The 20584-nt window shown below is 39.0% G+C and overlaps 1 protein-coding gene across 1 annotated transcript in view; it reads left to right on the top strand.

Moving 5' to 3' along the window:
* Positions 1-20584, top strand: part of LOC132919384 (nuclear receptor subfamily 2 group F member 1-B) — a 51221-nt gene that overhangs the window by 24194 nt on the left and 6443 nt on the right. Inside the window, exons 3-4 of the mRNA XM_060980962.1 lie at positions 449-765; positions 1155-1413. Coding sequence (XP_060836945.1) covers positions 449-765; positions 1155-1413 — 576 coding nt within the window. The remainder of the gene's footprint in view (positions 1-448; positions 766-1154; positions 1414-20584) is intronic.

Genomic DNA, 20584 nt, shown 5'->3' on the forward strand with positions numbered 1-20584 from the left:
ATAATATACTCATGTACATCGTATATATAAATTTATATAAATTCGGCGAGTTTGAAATCTGTTGATTAAAAAATAGCAATTTAAATAGTATGATGATGAATCGTTATTATGCAATACTATAAATTATTGCACGGATGATGGTCAATTCATGCGAACACCGCGGCCACATTAATATTTGTTATCGTTATAATATACGAAAAAAAACATTACATACAATTACATAATATTACATTATAGGTATTTAAAACACCGGAAATCCACCTAAATTGTATTTCGTGGCATATCATTATAACCTGATCGTTAAACGGTATGCTGTAGGCGAAGTTTATTCAATAATTATATAATCGTGTCAAACCATTTAATATATATTATATATTTATATTCAATATTGTCATATAATGTCATGTGGTATTGAAGCTAATGTGTATTTTTGTACGTTTTTCCACAGCCGTGCAGAGAGGTCGAGTTCCGGCCAGCCAACCTCCCGGGCTCACAGGACTTCCCGGTCAGCTGTGCTTGGCCAACGGCGAGGCAGCCGCGGCCGCGGCAGCTGCCGTCGGAGCTGTAGGACTCAACGGTCACTCGTACCTGTCCTCCTATATATCGCTGCTGCTGCGCGCCGAACCGTACCCGACGTCTAGGTACGGCCAGTGTATGCAACCGAACAACATCATGGGCATAGACAACATTTGCGAGCTCGCGGCCAGGTTACTGTTTAGCGCCGTCGAATGGGCTCGAAACATACCCTTCTTCCCAGACCTGCAGGTGAGCGACCAAATTCAGCAACCCCCTCGTATGCATATCTCGATTAGAAAAATAACGCTATAATCACTTGAGGTACAAAAAAAAAATTGCAATACTATTCGAATTTTAATTTCGATTTATCTGAATATATATACACTTTATTACCAACGTGTTATTATTTGTGTATAAACATCATGACAGTTATAGATCGTATTCACATTTAAATAGACAGACATGCAAATGTAATAAATTAAATATATTTTTAAATGCGATGAAAGTTTAATGTAGCCTTAATATCGTTGCCTATATATGATATTATGTTATTATTATGCTTTATAATATCTACTCGACACACGCGAACTTGTCGTTTTCGTACAACAAACTTAAACGATATTGTGTGTGCTTGCCAGGTGACTGACCAAGTGGCCTTGCTGAGGCTCGTCTGGAGTGAACTGTTTGTACTGAACGCGTCACAGTGTTCGATGCCACTGCACGTTGCCCCACTATTGGCCGCAGCCGGGCTGCATGCGTCTCCGATGGCCGCGGATCGTGTGGTTGCTTTCATGGACCACATACGTATATTCCAAGAACAGGTGGAGAAACTCAAAGCCCTTCACGTAGACGCCGCTGAGTACAGTTGTCTGAAAGCCATCGTCCTGTTCACCACCGGTAAGTCTTGCCTCATTATAGAACTGACGAACAATAATCGCTATACGGGAAGAGATAATTAGGTTTTGATTTTTCGAATTTTTTCCCACCTAAAGTGTATCGGGATCCTACTAAACCCGGCTAACTGCATCCCTGTAATTAGGCATAGTATATACAATATTTATCGTATAATAGTGGGTACGCCGTCGTAACGACATGTAATTTAGAAAGTATATACCTATAAATTCGTTTTTTTCCCCGATATTACAATAAATTATATTAAATACTGTGAGTTGCAGTATTCAATGATCGGCCGTCACGTAGCCCAAAGTCGTAGGAAACGATAACGCGCGTCGCGTGTAGAAAGTCGAGAGAATACCGTTTTAACAATAATGCACATTAAATGTACCTATGCATTGCATATATCTATGTAACATATATAAACAGATTCATCGCTGTGTAGTCTTCGTTTAGCCAACGGGCACGCGAATCGTGTCCGACCTGTTCTCGTGCAGTATTACAGCTTTCACTTGGGCGGCAAAACGTCATCCCGAAAACGATTCTCGGTCGGCAAGTTTTTTTTCATCCTAGCTCTTAACGCGCGTATACGCGTCTCCTCCGCTATCTTCCTCTTCATACCACACGTCGTGCGCTTCTTCTTTCTTGCGGCGCATCCTTATACGGCGAATTTGCCGCTAACAGTGGTGCATATTTTGAATATTTTTTTTCTCTGCGGATGCCAGAACTGAGTTCTTATACGGAGTGGTTCAACAAGCATGCTCACCCCCTTTTTTTATTCTTCAATAATGCAGTTATTCAATATCTGAATTTTGGAAATTTAAGTATTCTTAAAGACTATATTGTTGACACATTTATTTTTCAATTGTAAATCCTCTTTTTCTACTGTAAATTATTTAGTGGATAATTTTCCTATAAATAGTAGTTTTTGAGTAATTTAACCTTGTGTACTATTAGGATAATAGGTCCATGATAATTGGTTTGGAAAATATGGAACCATAAAGTAATTTTAAAGTGTTAGTGATCTGCAATTTTAAACCATTAATAATAATTTATAAAAATAGTCAAGTAAAATAAATATCTGATCCAACATTACAAGAATTTTATATTTTTATAAATCTTTTTTTAATGACTATTATCCTAAGTATATGTAATAGAATTTTAAAAAAAAAACGAGATTTCGAAATTATGGTAATCGAATATATTTAAAAATCATGATTTTAATGAATGACGGTAGAAACGAGGGGAGGTGCGTGCGTAGAGATTCACCCTGTATACATTTCTTCTCGTATAATGATAATGTAATAATATCATGCGCGCGCGAAGAGACGGCCGGTCACGACCTGGCGATTGCCGACGGGCTGCACGTCATGTGCACGATAATATGACGGCAGCAGCGGCGGCATCGGCATCGCGGACGACGACGACGAGTGGACATTTTGTGCGCGTGTATTACGCACACGCCGCTCGGCTTATCTGCTCTTCGGACGGCCGGACGATTCGTCGTGGCGGCGGCGGTGTGTGCGGCGTACAATAATAATAATATACGCGAGCTCCGCAGACCGCCGACCCGCCCGCGCGGCGCGTCCTACTTTTGCGCGCGCGCTCATCCCGGAACCGACGACGGCGAAGACGACGACGACGAGGACGGCGACGGAGACGGAGATCGCAATCGCAGCCGCGTCCTACATAAGAAAAACAACGATAATAATACACGCCGCCGATGGTTTAATTTTTCCCACGACCTACGCGCGAACGACCGAGTAAAGGACGTCGGTCGGTCGGTCGTACGAAGAATTATATTTTCGTCGGGACCTAACCGCCGATCGTCGAAATAACCGCCGAGCCGTTTTATACCCGCGAAACGTTCGCGATACCGCTGACGGATATAATAATAACCGCCGACTAGCCAAACTGCAGCGATCGTTTAAATACAATAATAATAATAATAATATAATATAAAATATCGGCCCACGCACGGACGACTGTTAAATACTACGTCGTATTATTATTATTAGGTAGGTATAATGTGCGCGTTTAGTGAAAGCGAATACTGCAGTATATAGGTACTGTAATAATAATACGACCGACGTACCGCAGAAAACCGACGCGGGATACGATATCGCACGGTGTACGGTCGTAAAAACATTCACACGATCGAATTATATATTATATTTTTTTCAATTATTATTATCGCGAGCTCGTGCGAAACCAGTTGTCGGTGTCCGTACTCGAACGCCGGCCGTTGTTTATCCGGTGTGACTTACGCGACGACTTACAACAAACGACTTCGGCGGCGGAGCGGGGCTCGGACGCTGCAGACGAAATTATATAAAAAATATTGTTATACTCCGTTCTTTGCGGTGCGGCGGCGGTCATTAAGATCCGTTAAAAACTGCACATCCCGACTCCCGAGTATGCTCGCGAGTACTATGTACAATAACGAGATCTTTCGGCCGACGTAACGCCCATATAGGTCTTACAGAACAGATGATAATAATATCGTATACGATTTATAACCGCGGCGGCGGTGGGCTGTAGACACGTGCGCAAAGTCGACGACCACGAGACGAACTCAATTTTTCAAGATATTATTCGTTCAGTTTGTTCGACGGTATAGCGTAAGATTTCGCCGGCCGCCAGACCTCCCGCGTCACGGTCTCCGCGCGCCACGGGGTTCCCAAAGTCGTCAAGCCGCTGCGAGCCGACAATAATAATATGCGCACGTTATAATCCGTCAGTTAATTTGTATTCCGCGAATTTCTTTGATAAACTCGGGTCGATAAACGTCGTGGGAAGATGTTTTGAAATTTTCTATTATACGAGATCTGTATCGCCGTCATTTATTCTGATGACCGAAAACTGCAAGTTCTCAAGCAAACGGTTCGTTTTTAAATAGTTGGTTACAGTCAAACTTCGAGTATCCCGTGAAAGTTATACTAACGCGTCAAATCTTGTACGTCGTCGTTCGTTCCTTCCGGATGAACGGGAAACCGTCGATGGCTAAAAAATTAATCTCGTCTCAGCCGTTGCAATTAAAAAATACTCTCACTGCCCGAGACCCGAGTACGCGCATAATTAAAATTTTTATTATTTTTTTCGAACGAATTCGAAACGCAATTGATTAATAGATCGGGACTGCGAAAACGTGTTTGCGGAAAGAAAAGCTCGCGTTCGAGTACCAATAATAGACATCAGGCTTTATTAACACACTAAAACCCGTCGGCCGGAAACACCCGCGGTGGTGGCGGCGTGAACACGAGTCTTACACCTCGTACGCAAACTCATTTATGCATATTATAATATTATGTAGATAGGTATATTACAACAATAAAACACGCGTTGAGCGTTTTCTACTTTTCGACGCTTCGGGTGAAAAACGACGACGACGACGACGGTCGTTAGCAACCACTGCCGCGGCGGCGTTACACGATAAATCCTTGTGACCCAGTGGCCCCCGTCCAGCGGCCGAGGTCAACTCGGCAAAACGGACGCGTGGGCGTATTAGGTGTACGGCTCCTGCGCATTACGCACCTATATAATATATACTGTATTAAAGATCTATATACATCGTATATACGTGTATATTCGTCTCTCTCTATATATATATATGTATTTATGTGTATGCGTGTGTCTACGCGGGCAAACGACCCGAGACCGTGCGAGCGCGCTAACCGTTAAATATATACGAGAGTGGTACATGTATACGCGTTTACACGCGCACGCGCCGGGTTCGTTGTTATTATTATTATTCAATTAAAACGGATCCGTTTACCGAACGGTATATTATGTTTATAATCGCGTACATGATACGATATAGGCGGCCGGGCACGCGCGCGGAACACAGAGGGCACGATAAATATCTAATTCGTATGCACGCACTCGGGATTTTCCGGTTTTCCGACCGGTTTAGATTTATACGACGTACAGTGATTATAAAACCATACCCTTTCACCCCATCCCGGAAAACTGTTTCTAGGGGTTGTTGCGATGCTCTGAACCTAACCGCGGACACGTTCCGTTTTGAGCGACGCGAAACGGTCTCGGAGACCTGCAGGAGTGCTCGCGCACAACACGGTCGCACCGCTGGTACGACCTCGCCGGTGACCCGTGCGCACGCGCGCATAACGAGATACTTATAATAATTTTTCCCAGTTTTGGTGTTTATAACAATAATTCACTGTAACGATAGCTAGCACCGTAACGACGACGAGTAATAGCTTCTTTTTTTTATTTTATTTTTTAATTAATATTTAATGATCGCGCTCTGTGGAAAGCAACTGAGCGGCTGCAGTTAGGAATACAATTCAAATTGGACGCCACCTCGATTTCGTACACGGATATAATAATGCGTTATAAGCGAAATATGTACGCAATATTTACATTATGACCGTTATTACACAGTCGGGACCTATGCGGTATATACGCGCAATGTCGTCTAGTACGGCAAACTTCCGAAAACGATAATAATTCTAATTAATTAGTTAATTAGAGCATTTTTACTTCCGACAGGAATGTATCATACAGCTGTTGTTCGACATCAGTTTATAAAAAACATCATTTTATAAATTAGTATTTGTGTAAGACTCTCGTGATCAACCAAGTGTGATCAACAGCGGCTATTATCCCGTCAGATTATTTACGGTCAGGTCGTTCAAATCTAACCGATTTACGAGAAAATGTGTTAATATTGACTTTTTTTCTAATTGGCGGTTCGACGTCTCGGCCGACAGACAGTGTATACGTATATTTATAAGTACTTATATAATAAACACCGGGCATGAAAAGACGATAGGGAAAAAAACGGAATCCTTTCACCGAGACCGTGTACTAGCTACGTTCATTAAATACTTATTATTATTATTATTATTATTATTATTATTATTATACGGTTCGCAATCGAAACGCCCGCTGTATAATATTATTCTCTCTTCGAGTCGCGTTCGCTCTTCTCATACGTATCTCAACTAGCCGTCGGGACGGCTATCGTCACCGTGCGTATATACGTATAATACAGAGAAACGCAAGTTTTGACGAAAACGATCCACTCAAGACAAAAAAAAATAACTTAATGCCGATGCGTGTTTCGGCAGCAGCAATAGTGGTAATCGAGGTTAATTGATACAACGCTTACGGACCGGCGCAAAAAAGAGCAATATCGCATATATATAATCCGAACGGACCGTTGGAAAACAGTTTCGGTCTTCGCGGAGAAAACGCCCCGTAAATCGCTGACGTCGTTTCGAGAAGTTCGACCGTTGAGACCTTATATATATTTACTCACAGGCAGGTCCTACAAAGGTATATTATCAAGATTATTCGTCGTGAACCGAAACAGAGGGAGGTACGCATCACAGTAGCGTGTTTAGACCGAGAGCACAGCCCTTGAGGCCTCCAATGTGTGGCCAAATTTACGTAAAAAAACAAAACATAACATATTTTATGTTATGAATAATTTGAATTAAAAATCAATAAAAATCTTATACATCATCAGACTGTCCTGTGTGATGCTACGCCATTATTCGTATACGCATAGGCATACATACCTGACTTTTTTTTTATATATTTACGCATACATTTATATCCATCACATAGCTATAGTCTATGTACGCAACGACCGGCACCCTCTAACACGCATCAGATCCTAACTCGCTGCAGCGCCGGTCTATACCTACGATAGTTGCGTACGTATCCATATTATGCAGTCGCAGCATTCCTCTGGCGGTGCATCGCTGCGTCCGCGGGAGAGTCGCACACGATCCCACACACTGCTGCGGCGCGCACACATAACGCAATATGCGTGCTGTATATACGTACACGCGCGTGATGGAGGACGGAAAAAATGTGCAATTTCACGGAAGAAAATATAATGATTTCACACGCCCACGACGACGACGACCGACGCCGACGGCGGTTATTCGTACGGGACGCGAACAATGCTCGGCCGCGACGACACGATATGTATAATATATATCATCATTATTATTGTCGTCGGATAGCACGTCATGACGGACGGACGTGTGTGTGTGTGTGTGTGTGTATAGGTGACGACGACCACGACCGCGATACACGTGTGTGTCGTCCTCGGGGCTGCGCAGAGTACTTGTATAAAGTCATATATATATATACGCGTGTAGGTATATACATCGTCGTCGTGTACGTGAAAAAGGTCACGTGTGCGTCCGTGTCGGAAAAACGTATATATATATATATATACGCGTACCTATATATTACACCTATGTAGAAAGAAAGATGTATTATTATTATTATTATTATTATTGTTATTCCGCTCCGGTCGGACGAAAAAATAAATCAACGAATCGGGTTCTCACGATGTGGTCAAATTGTTTGGACGTGTCGGCGTCACGGTGATGTGGCCCGGCGTATAAGGCCGGCGGCGAACGAATCGCGGGCGCGTTAACAACGGCTCGCGGTCGCCAACAGCTCCTCCTCGTCGACGTCGTCGTCGTCGTCGTCGTCGTCGTCAGGTGATGTGCGCAGTGGCTGCCGATCGGACGGACACGCCGAATCGGACACGGTCGCCCCGCAGACTCGCACAATATATACACATAATAATATACGTCGTAATACTATAATAATATTATTATTATATCGTCGTCGTCGTTATTATTATCGCTGTATCGGTGTATATATATATAATATTTGGTCGTCGCATCCCGTTGCAGCATCCGATACAGATGATGATGACTAAATCGGCGGCGTCCGAGCGCGCGGTCCGTATAGTGTTTACACACGTGTGTCTATATATAATATCGACAACAACAATGTTTAAATTTTATTATTTTCGGTCCTGTACGTCTCGTGCGTGTACGTGAAGTGTACATGTATAATATCGTTAAAATAACATTGTTATTATGCATATAACGACCGCGAAAACCGGACCGGTCGCGAACGCGCATAATATTATACACGTTATACCGCGGATACCGGCCGGACTACTTCGCTTACACCGAGCACTGTGTCCAGCGAAAGCGTGGGCGTAATTGCCGATTGTATGTTGTCGATATTTTGATAACAATTTTAGTATTTTTTTTTTTGCGCGCGCCCGCGCCCGATCCAAGAGTAATTAACATAATCCGTCGCCGCTGTCGTATGGGTCGCGGGTCGAGATTAATCACGCGCGATTAGAGCGGTCAGCGCGCGCGCGCCACGGACTAAGGCGATGCCGGCGGCGGCGGCGATGACGTCGAAATGAAAGTCACACCGGCGCGCGGAGGAGACGCGCGTTTCCCCGCGCTCTTCCATCAGTACACACGCCCCCGCCAACGTCCGAATCACGTACACGTTTTATAATAATACGACATGGTCAATAATCTCTACCGTTTCTTTTCTGTACATTTATAATTCACTATGACTTGTGGTCATTTTTTTTTTTCAATTTTTTTTTTTTTTTTGTCCGGTCCATTCACTAGTAGGTATATCGAATACGCTCAGGCCGCCCTGTAACGAACTCGTCGCCGATATACGTGTTCGTAGACGGTATTTTCACACACGTGTACTTGCGACGTGTTGATATCGAGTAAAGCATGTCAAAGCCGTCCGTCGAAATAAGTTTATACATTGACGATAGGTATATCGTCGTCGACCGCGAGACTGACCTACGAAGGAGTCTCTACGATTCCCGGTAATCCCCCCCCCCCCCCCAAGACGTTTTAAACCCAAATGGTGTCACGATCTGCTGGACACCCATTACGATCTAAACAAACAAATAGATCTATAAAAAAATAACTATAAGTAGGTATACCATAATCGGTATAGTGTCATCAACAGATAACTATATGCCCACTCTCAATCATTTTTGCTTAATGTTCCCGTGCATAGATTGTACAATTAATCTCGCAGAAATAAAAAAAACATATACATGCTTTTTTGATTTTGCCTTTTATGACGAACTATATTTACCTACTAGCTATATGTATAGACGCGTATTATAATACGTTTATAATATTATAGGTCGACCACATCGACGTTACGTTCAGTATTCATTCGAAACGCATACAAGTCATTATACATCGATCACGACATACGCAGTTCGTGTGCGTGCGTAATAATATAATATTATAATATAGACGCACTTTGTTCCGAAAACGCCGCCGAGTAGAAATCTCGCCGACCGCATGTTTTACCCCTCCGAAACGAGCTGCGCGCATTTAGGCCATTTGAATAAAACCAGTGAAATTCTTCGCGGAATCGTAAAACGAGGGTGCAGTGTACAAGAGATAAGACCTTTTCTCCGGCGCGAACCCTTCGACCAGATAAACGCGCGCGACGACCCTCATCGTCGTACGCGCGTAGTATAGTGCGGCCGCGATAACGATCCCCTTACACTAGAGGATGCGGTCATCTCTCGGTCCCCTCTCTTCCTTCCTGTGGTGCGCTTCCTTCCGGTCCGACACTTAACGTGGTCATAACACAAAAGCCAGTTTTCATAACCGCTCGACGCGGCGGTGGTGATGTATTATTATAATAACGTACCATATATATATATATGTATATATAAATATATATGTAAACGAGGAATATATTATTTGTATACGCACATATTTCCTGACGTCGACGACAGTGTTTTTATTTCTCACTAGTTATTTTATCGTTAAAAAAAAAATTACAATCCGACTGAGTGAAAATATATTTACGTTGCATATTACGTATATTTATATATTTAATATATGTATATTATTATGCACCAGCTGCTGTCGGACAGCGGCGGCAACAACCACAATATTATATTCGGCCGCCCGTGTAAATCTCTCGCGCTGGATCGGTCACGATTCCTCGCGGAACCAGTTGCTACGCGTTATACCCAATGTGTGTGTGTGTGTGTGTACTCGTATGTTTATAACACTCGTATTACAAAATAATATAACGTTTAGGCGTGTTCCGCGTGGAAACGATTCGCGGGGGACACGCTCGTTGTTGAACATTATACGTATTTTATATCGAATGTAGTAAGTTGTAGGTGAGACGTCGTCGCGGTTCGGGCAAAGTACAAACCTAACTCTCTTTGCCCGTTAATACTACATTATATTGGCCATAGATAGAAACAAATTAAATGTGCCAGCGGCGCATCGCGTCTTGCCGTAAGCCATCCCGAAAAGTATTGGGCGCGCGCTCGTAAAACGTATAATAATATTTCGTCGCGGAAAACTGGTATAGTATAATAATAATGTTCAGCGTATGAGTTAGGTGGGTCGCAGGCGGTGAAAAAAGGAGACCGTATGACTAGGCAGTTTGTATTTTTTAGGACGCAAAGAAAGCCAAAAACACAAGCACGTAGTACATATTATCTTTATAGTATTTTAATGGTTTCTATTCGGCGTGTTTGACGTTGTATTATTATATTTTGGGTTATTCACCATCATACATACTCATATCCATTTTTTTCTTTAATCTATTCATTTATTAAACTTCGTATTTTTTAATTAGATATACCTACTTTAAGACCGTATTATTTTCGAAAATTCAAACTTGTTATATAACATGTTTAACATAACAATTTACGCAAATTTTTAAATTGTAGGGAGTACCCACATTGAATAAGTACCAGACTAAACATAACTGATATTTTATAATTTAAGTAAAACTATTATCGAGGGTTATAATATTAGTCCTTAGAATATAAATATAAATAACTCAAAAACTAGGGACTAGTTTAAATTTTCACTTAAATGCATCTAAATGCTCAATTAAACCGTATACAAATTAAATAAAAAGTTTTCATCTAAAAACAAAATTTTAGAACACATTATCACGATCGCGTATCTATAATATTAAATAATTAAAATACATGTATATATACCTATAGGTATTAGACTTCTCGCCAATCGTATTACAAATTACTATAATCGTGTACGATTTAATTATAGGTATACGCGAACAAAAAATATGTAAACCAATACACGTGTAGATAGATCGCGATAGAACATTATCGCGCGTGTCTCCCGACACGATCGTATCTTACGGTTATGCTAATCGGATGTAATCATAAAAACAACAATAATAATAATGTACGTTGAAAAGTCGAGTACGCGATGACTTTAATGGTTACGACAGAATTATGAATAATAGACACTTCCGTGTATAAGTCATTTGCTATAATATGTACATCGTATATAAGTACGCGATCGTCGCTGCGACGCGGATTACAAACACAATACGATCACGCGGGAAAAAAGTACCTCGAAAAACCTCGCAGTCGCGTGCCCCGTCGTAATGTCGGCTGATTAACGTTCCGAGCTCGGTATTATATTACATTTGTATATTATATTATTTACATTGTAATTCGACTTTTTTTTTCTCGACCGGACCCCCGCGCATTTCGAGAGGCGTCTTGAAGGAGGGATTTCGCGTCGTTATTTTATATTTCACGTCGCGGACTCCGATAAATCACCGCGTCGACGTCGTTATCGTGTATACACAAATAATTACAATACGCCGAGTGTCAATACACTCACTACTTATACTACTATACTACTACCGCACCACTACTGCTGCAGTGACTCGTCCGATAATCGACGACCAGAGTTTACGAATGAGTACCTTCCACCCGTACACAATATATATGTATTATATATCCGACTAAAACGTATTTCCAACCATTGTCGTACACATACAGCATCACGTACCTACCCCCGTGTATATAAGACGCTGTTTACACACACGGATCAGTAAGCGCATCATCAACGTGTCATTGTGCACAGCGCCCGCCGCCGATAGAAGTCACACACACACTGCACTCGCATAATATTATTATATTACGTATATATGTATATATAGGTAACTACGCCTCTATACAAACGAAAATAATCACACCTACACACGCCACTCGCGACAAACGGCATCGGTAGCGGTATATTATAATAATAATAATAATAATAATAATATATTGTAATACGCGTGTAAACACGCGCACACGTCGTTTTGTGTGCAAATAATATAATAGGTACCGTCGTATAGCCATCGTCATTATTATTATTATTATTATGTGCAGAGGAAAAGGACTAGCGACGATGACGATCATCTGCTACTGCTGTTGCCGGTCGTCGTCGTCTTCTTCTTCTTCTTCTACTTCGTATATATACAAACATAATATTATTATTGTTATTATCGTGTATACATACGAGAAGATATCACGTCGCCGGGTGCGCGAGTACAACAATGGGTTCGCATAATGTGTTATAACGACGTCTCGCCGCGCTCAATAGTGTGTAAATAACGCGCGGTGCAGTTTATCTGTTAAAGTTTTCGCGTTTGTATTATAATATACGTTCATATTAAATTAATAAATACCTCTTCGGCGGCAGAAGTGTGATGTTATTGCGACGCCTTTCGGAGGAATGCCGAATTCGCGACACCGCCGCCGACGGCGTGATTTACAAATTACCTGCTCGAGAAGCTGCACAACAGCGCGTCTGCAACCGTCTCTATGTCTGCAAGTAAATGATTGTGCAAAGCGGATAGCACTTATTAACAAAGAAAAACAAACCAATATTTTTTAATTATTTTTTTTTTTACTATTGATATTATTATCATCATTAGTTCTTATTTACTTGTGTTCGATATTCATGACACACGATTTCCAAAAAAATGAAATATTTCGAACCTCTACTTTTGTAATTCAACGTTTTGCACCATACAAAAAATCGAAAGTTTTCCGAAGCCGATGACTACTACTGTATTGTTAATAGGTATATTATGCGATACGACCGGGTTAAAATTCTGCACGCTGATATCGTAATATCGTTTCTGAATCAACTGGCGATTTGTATTAATTTGTCTATCAGCCTGTAGTCATAACGCGTTCTCACATTATTATGACGTTGCATACATGCCAAAATTGTACTCGAATCACCAGTCACCGAGATCATAATTACGCGCGCCTGTAAAAAAAAAAAAGACTTCTATATTATATACCTGTCTGAAAATAGTACGCAACTGATTTGACGAACAATAGCTATAGTACCTATAGTGTACATACGAATGAATGTATAATCATTTGGAAAAATTGAAGTCGACCTCATGTGCTATATAATACCTATTAATTTCTTATATCATACTCGAGTGCAGATGTAGTATGTGTTGTGTACCGGTTGGTGTTATTAAGTATTAAGTGCCTACGTGTAATATAATATATTACTCTCTAAAATAATTTGAAAACCGATAAAATATTTTATTTTATATTAGTCCATTAATGCTATTGAGAGGTCATCTATTTGCCTACATATTTATATGTATTACATATTATGAAAAATATTGTATAATAATGATTACAGATTAAAATGTTTATTATTTATACTGGCATAATGAAATCCGACAAAATTAATGAAATGCTCCGTTTCTCAAAAACGCGACAATGTCATATCGATAATAAATAATAATACATCATAAATCACAAGTCGTAACTCACTGCCAGTGAACGTGGAAAAATATTATTATGTCACATAAGAAGGCATGTAAGTTTTCATGAATCGTACATTATTATTTGAGTAGTTGTTTACCTATAAATAACCATAGAAAATATAGTATTTGCTATATTTATTATAGACATATCCAATTTGTTGTAAAACGCCATTTTGCGTGTTTCCCGACAAGAAATATTATCGTAGGTATACGCTGCAAAATATACATTATTATATTGTTAACCAAAAACACCGCTTAACGTCCTGTATTATACGTAATAATATAACTCGGCCGAACACACATGTAATATTTTATACATAGTTTATTTCGCGCCATGTCAATTCCGATGTCAAACATATTTATTGTGCTACGTATTCGTGGCCAGTTTTAATACGACGCGAAATTGGCTTTGTTTAAACCCCTTCACAAGCGGTTATATTGCCGCAGTGTACCACGCATGTGTGGTGGGCCCGACATGTAGTGTATTATATTTATATATATACCTGTATCATTATATCACATATACGCACGCAAAGTATTATTATACACGTATATATATATTATTATTAGGTATATAGTTATTCACGCGTTCGACTTTTACGACGATGCTCATAAATTCGTAATCCGAAATTGGGCAATGCCATTTCACCGGCCGGGATATACCATATATATATAATTGGCAGAATAATATTGCGGTCTGACCACCCACTAACTCATTGTCAATATTATATATATATATATATATATATATGCGCGCGTATATATTATACGATCGTATATGTACAATATGACGTGTGTGGAAATAATAATATAAATATTAAATATAGCACTAAAAAACTATAGTCTGGCAAAAATTACATTAATATTACGGCAAATTTCGGTACATGCGTGTGTCGACGTAGGTATACACTGCAATATATTATTAATACCTATACAAAACTTCGCGCAATATATTACGATATACTTGAAAAATTATTATTCAAATTATCTTCGTTGCTGTTGCTCGGAAATTGCAAACTTTGCTATGCCCGACAGTACCTATATATATAGTTATGTATTGCCCTATATATAGAGGTTACAATATTTAATGTACCGATTGAGTGTAGGGCGATAATACAATAATATAATGATATCGTTCCAATGTTTTATAAGATATGCGAACAACTAACTGCGTATTCCAGCGTATTATCATGATATACGTATAATATATCACGAACGGGATTTCGTAAAACCACTTGTGGACAACAATGTCGTTGTGCGCACACATAGGCTATTATATTATTATAGGTACTCGCGACTTCGCCGTACATACCTACACAAGTTGCAATAACTTCAAACATTTTAACCGTGGCATTTAGAATAACGCTGCATAATCGCGTGTAACTCTGCGAGTAAAAGTATATAATATATCTATATGGTCCGAACACATAACATGTAGGTATGCTCGCGCGAATTGCCGGAGAAAGGGAGTCGGTCGAGATTTAGAAGGATAAAGAATAAAAAAGGACAATATGAATTGCAAACGCATACGTGTTATCTGGTTAATTGATGTATATTGTAGTCGATTCGCATGGACGAACAATGCTCTGTGACTTATTATTGTCTCGAAAAAATAATAATAACAACGCGCATACCGTTCATTATAAATTTGACGAAACCGCGGCTATTCTTTTGGTCATCGTATAAGTATTTCCGAATGCGGTTTGACGTTCCATTGCGCCTGTAGGGTTCGCCGCAACGGCCGTGAAGTTTATAACCTACTTTTTTCTTTACCGAGAAACACGAAAATCATAGAAAAGAAAATTAAAACCAAACCACATTAAAATAAATGTACGTACATTTTAAATCGTATTACGAACACATCATTGCTGAGTTACATCGCGGTCATACGACTTACACTACCGCCGCTTTGAATGTTTTGATTTAAAATACGAGTTTAAACTATACGTTTGACGATACGTGGACATAAACATGCACACGAATAATTTTTTTACATTTATAAATTGCATCGAAATTATCCGTGGTAGTGCGGTCGGAAAATATACGAATCCTAAATGGCAAAATGGTGGACAAACACAATAGGTACATGTATAATAGGTGTTACAGTACACACGATTTCGTTTCGTATCGACACCGTATTTTACGACGTTGTTTTTCAAAATTATCCCGTATATAGGTACCTATACTCTTTATACACGTACCTATAGGGCAGGCCATTTAAAATTTTTGTTTTAATATTTATTACGCTGCTCGTTCGGAACGTGACCGAAAAGGTTTTCGTTGTAATCCGAGAAACCGTGACAAAACCTCCTGAAGGGTCAAAGTGTGTTTTATAGTGGACCAGATTGTTCGTAAACAGTGGGGTGGTATGCGCCGCGATCGGCTGCGGAGGGTGGGCGCTGACGATTAGCCGACAGTTGGCCGAAATTGAAATTTCTCGAATTACACGGGTCGTTGGTACGTCGTAAAAAATAATAATAATAATAATCCCTGTGCGCTTTTTTTTCTCGCGCGATTCGGGACGGCTAAACGTATCAATCATAAACGCCGCGAGATCGCTGCAGGAATAATAAAAGCACGAATATTATAATTTCGGCTCATTATCCAAGGCCCATATGATGTGTATATCTTACTGCATACGCGCGCGTACAGATTATGTACACATCGTTTTAATATACACGATATATAATATTATATGTATACCTCTATACCTAATATTTAAATTACTTATAAATAGGAGATTGTAATATAGCTGCAATAGCCGCCGTATATAAATATTATACATATATAGTATAGGTATACGGCAAACGGTCCAGGCTTGTGTGCATATATATCTACGTAATATATAAATAATGAATTGAATATGTGATAGGCATTAATACAATATGTGATTGTTGTGTGTGCATACGCGTGTACACGAAACGGTTAATTCGAAGATAATTGAAAAACAAAAATTTTTAATATGCGGTTGTCGTGCATATATAATCATCGAATTGAATAACAGAAGACGATATTAAAAAAGCGGGGAGATCGAGGCCGATATTGTACTTAACTCGGAATTTGAATTCAATTAACCACAACCAATTGACTCGGTCACACAGCCCATATGCATCAACCCTTTCGCGTGGTATATGTATAATATATTATATGGGTTCGTAATCGGCGGATCGACCTCTGACACACAATCGCACACGCACTGTTGCGGCGTTGCAGCACCTCGAGCACCATATAAGTACAGCAGAATGCGGGCTGAACTGAATAATAATAATAATAAAAAACACCCCCCCGAGCGTGCTGTTGTTATTAACAAGTGAGAATCATTATGGTAAAAAAAGACTGTTTAATTTTAATACTCGACAATAAATACAACGGACCTTACATTATGTACTGCAGTTGCGTTGCGTTTACCAATTAGCCGGCCTGCTTATCTTGATGAATACTAATAAAAAAACCACAAAAATGCGCAAATGGTACCTACCGCTGCACGTGTATATACGGATCGCATTTGTGCCTAAACTCGTTTTTTAAGTGGGTCCTCTTACAGCATGTATATATAAAAAAAAAAACAACAACAAAACAATTAACCAAGGGAAAGGAAAATGACGATAAAAAAAAAGTAATAACGAAAACAATTTCCGTAATCATTTTATGAGTATGTTTCGCTGCGTGTGCGTCTCCACGTCGATTCTCCCGTCCATCACTCAATTGCCATTAAAAAACTACTATTATACGGCGAGATACTGGTTTTTGATGCTAAAATTAATCATCGTTAATCTGAATGCACGAATCTCGTTGGAAATTATTTTTATTGCGCATCCATATAAACCTATACGGTATTATTTATTATTAACATTATTAATATTATTATTTTTTAATGTACGATTATAATAATAATTTAATCTTCGTCATACGTGCAGTTCCGGTCGTTTCTTGGTCTGTCTTGAAATCGCGACGCGTATTGTGTATGAGTGATCGGGTGGTTCATAGCATAGCAATGAATACAAACCAAATCACGTCTTTTTAAAAATAAATCGATAAAAATGCCATCACTGAAGTATGGCAATAATGAGTTATGATGCAACATACAGACAAGATAGCGGTCGATCAGCAGTAATACGAAAAATTTAATTTAATTTCACGCAGTCCATAAAAATCGTTCAAAAAACAAAACAATTGAAAGCACCCATAATACCGTAGGTATATTATATAATTGGCCTCGGAGCGTTACCTCTGAATTTGAAAACGCCAGGATTGAAACTTAGAAGTTTCTTAAAAATATCTTTCCTCTACCCCCCTTCCCCACTTAACATTATTATACACAAAGGTGTGGGCATTGACTTGTTAATTTTTTTTTATTACCTGTGAATCCATTGCAATAACTAACCTTTTTCCAGTTAATTTGAAAAAATTACACTAAGTTAAAATCATGTGTGTAAGTAAAATTAACTACAACTGCGTATTTACAACGGTTTTAAGTAAACATAAACAAATTAAAATATAAATACCTCTTGTTTTTATAAATGAATTGAGTAGTTGTCACAAACATGCACTTTCCTAAATCAATATATTAGCTAAGTAGTATATAAAGGAATAGTGTATAGTTAATAGCATAGTGTAGTATTTATTGTCAACAGAAAATTTAATATATTATTATTAAAATTGAAATTGACAAAATCGCTGTGTGTGTAATCCACGTAGTAATTAAAAAAAATGATTCTACTTCTTCTTAACTGAGTTAATTTAATATTTTAAAATTATTTTAGCTTCGAAGTTTTATAATTAAATATATAATTTGTTAGCTATACAATTATGGCTTAACGTTGACTTAATCTAAATAGGTAACTCAATTAAATTGTTTTCATTAATTGGCTACCATTGATTATAAGTGTACACTACTCGTAAACACGCGTATCATTAAAAATATATTATTCTCATCTCATGGACGATTGATAATATCATATAATATTAAATAAATTAAATTGGTATAATTAAACAACGATGATGTATTTTTGGGTTCTACCACGGTGCCCGACCCACTGGCCAAAAATAAAAACAAAAATGATAATCTAATAATTTTTATACTATGTATAGGTAGTGTAAGTATTAAGAAAACAAGATTTTACCTTATCGGTTTTGTTATTCAAAAATTTATATTTATACAATAAACAATACCCAAATTTTTTTTAATAATAATATGATTTTCTTATTATCTAAAGATTTCATTTTTAAATTATATTAGATAAAAATATTATATTATATTATATTTAGAAATTAAACGTTTTATGTCAACAAATATTTACGCACTTCTTTTGTATTTTATAGATTTATAGTCATCATATTCATCTATACTCTTTAGATAACTTTTATTTTGACCGACTGTTTCATGCTCCATTTTAATTTATTAATTTGTTCAACTGTTATTGTTTCTTGATAAAATGATAATTATAATTAAATTTTCATCGATAATTAAACAATTTTCTTATGATAATCTGCAGAAAAATCCTCAAAATATGCTACTATACATATCTATATGCCTACGTGAACCACTCGTAAACCTATATATACGTCATGCATTCATACTTTTTTTAATAATATTATACATATAATAAAATGCTTTAGTGGCAATCGTTTGGGTGAAAACTTTACGCGACCCGCAGATGAGCTTTACATGTGTGTTATAGTAGGTATATTATATGGCAGGGTTATCGTACAGAACAAATCGTTGGCCGGTGTAGCGCAGAGAAAAGGGACTCGCCCTCGGACGAACACCACGCCTTAGCCGTGTAAGCTCCGGGCCGGTGGCAAAATCCCGTGTATCGTATTATTACACATACGGCCGGCGTGTTGAGGGCTCGTTGCCAAGTGCTGATGGTGTGTACATACTAGTGAACGTCTTCTGGCAGCCGAAACAGCAATGGTCGCCCACGAGACATACTATACACTGCAGCAGCTTATTCCCGACGACTATAATGCTATAGCTACTTTACTGCTGTTGCGGTGGCGTCAATTGATTAATTCAATTCCGAAAAAAAACCTCCCCGGGCAAAGTTTTTGTTTTAATGTTTATGCAAATCGCATTTCGGGTTATTAGCCGCGCGCGGATAACGCGGCACAGGCGACGTCACCTTGCGCGGCGAATTACTATTCGCCGCGACCGGTCGAGTTTTGAACTTTGCCGCGGGTTTTCGCGCCTTTCGAATTATATTTTAATAATAACAGTAATAATATACATAATATACAACGACCCTTCTCACGCGGTATACCGGCGTACGTATAGATATATATAAACACGCGAAATTGCACGGGTTTCCTCTTTCGCGGTATATTGTTTTTATTCTCATTTCGCAATTAGCTTAAAACGCTCTCGCCGACTTTGGTACCTATATATACATTATGATATAAAGTCTCGAAACTTTTGCCCGCCATTCCCCCGGGTCTGTTACGCCTTCATCGCCGACCTAATTGACAAAGAGTCGAAAAGTCGATGACTATATACATATATATATAGAGAGAAATAAATATGGTACGAAAAATAACCCAGGGCTCGGCCTTCCCCCGCGACTGACAACGGCGGTGACTACTATTATTATTATTTATACAATATTTTTATATCAAATGCTCTTTCTTCCCCAGATGGTTTTTATGTTTTCATTATATAATATATATTATATCGTGCGGACGACCGCGCAAAATCTCCCCGTGACGTGAAAAATCGCCGTAACCGAAAAAAATAAACCAAATAATAAAAACGCGC

Source organism: Rhopalosiphum padi, chromosome 2, assembly GCF_020882245.1.
Source record: "Rhopalosiphum padi isolate XX-2018 chromosome 2, ASM2088224v1, whole genome shotgun sequence".
Classification (NCBI taxonomy): Eukaryota; Metazoa; Arthropoda; class Insecta; order Hemiptera; family Aphididae; genus Rhopalosiphum; species Rhopalosiphum padi.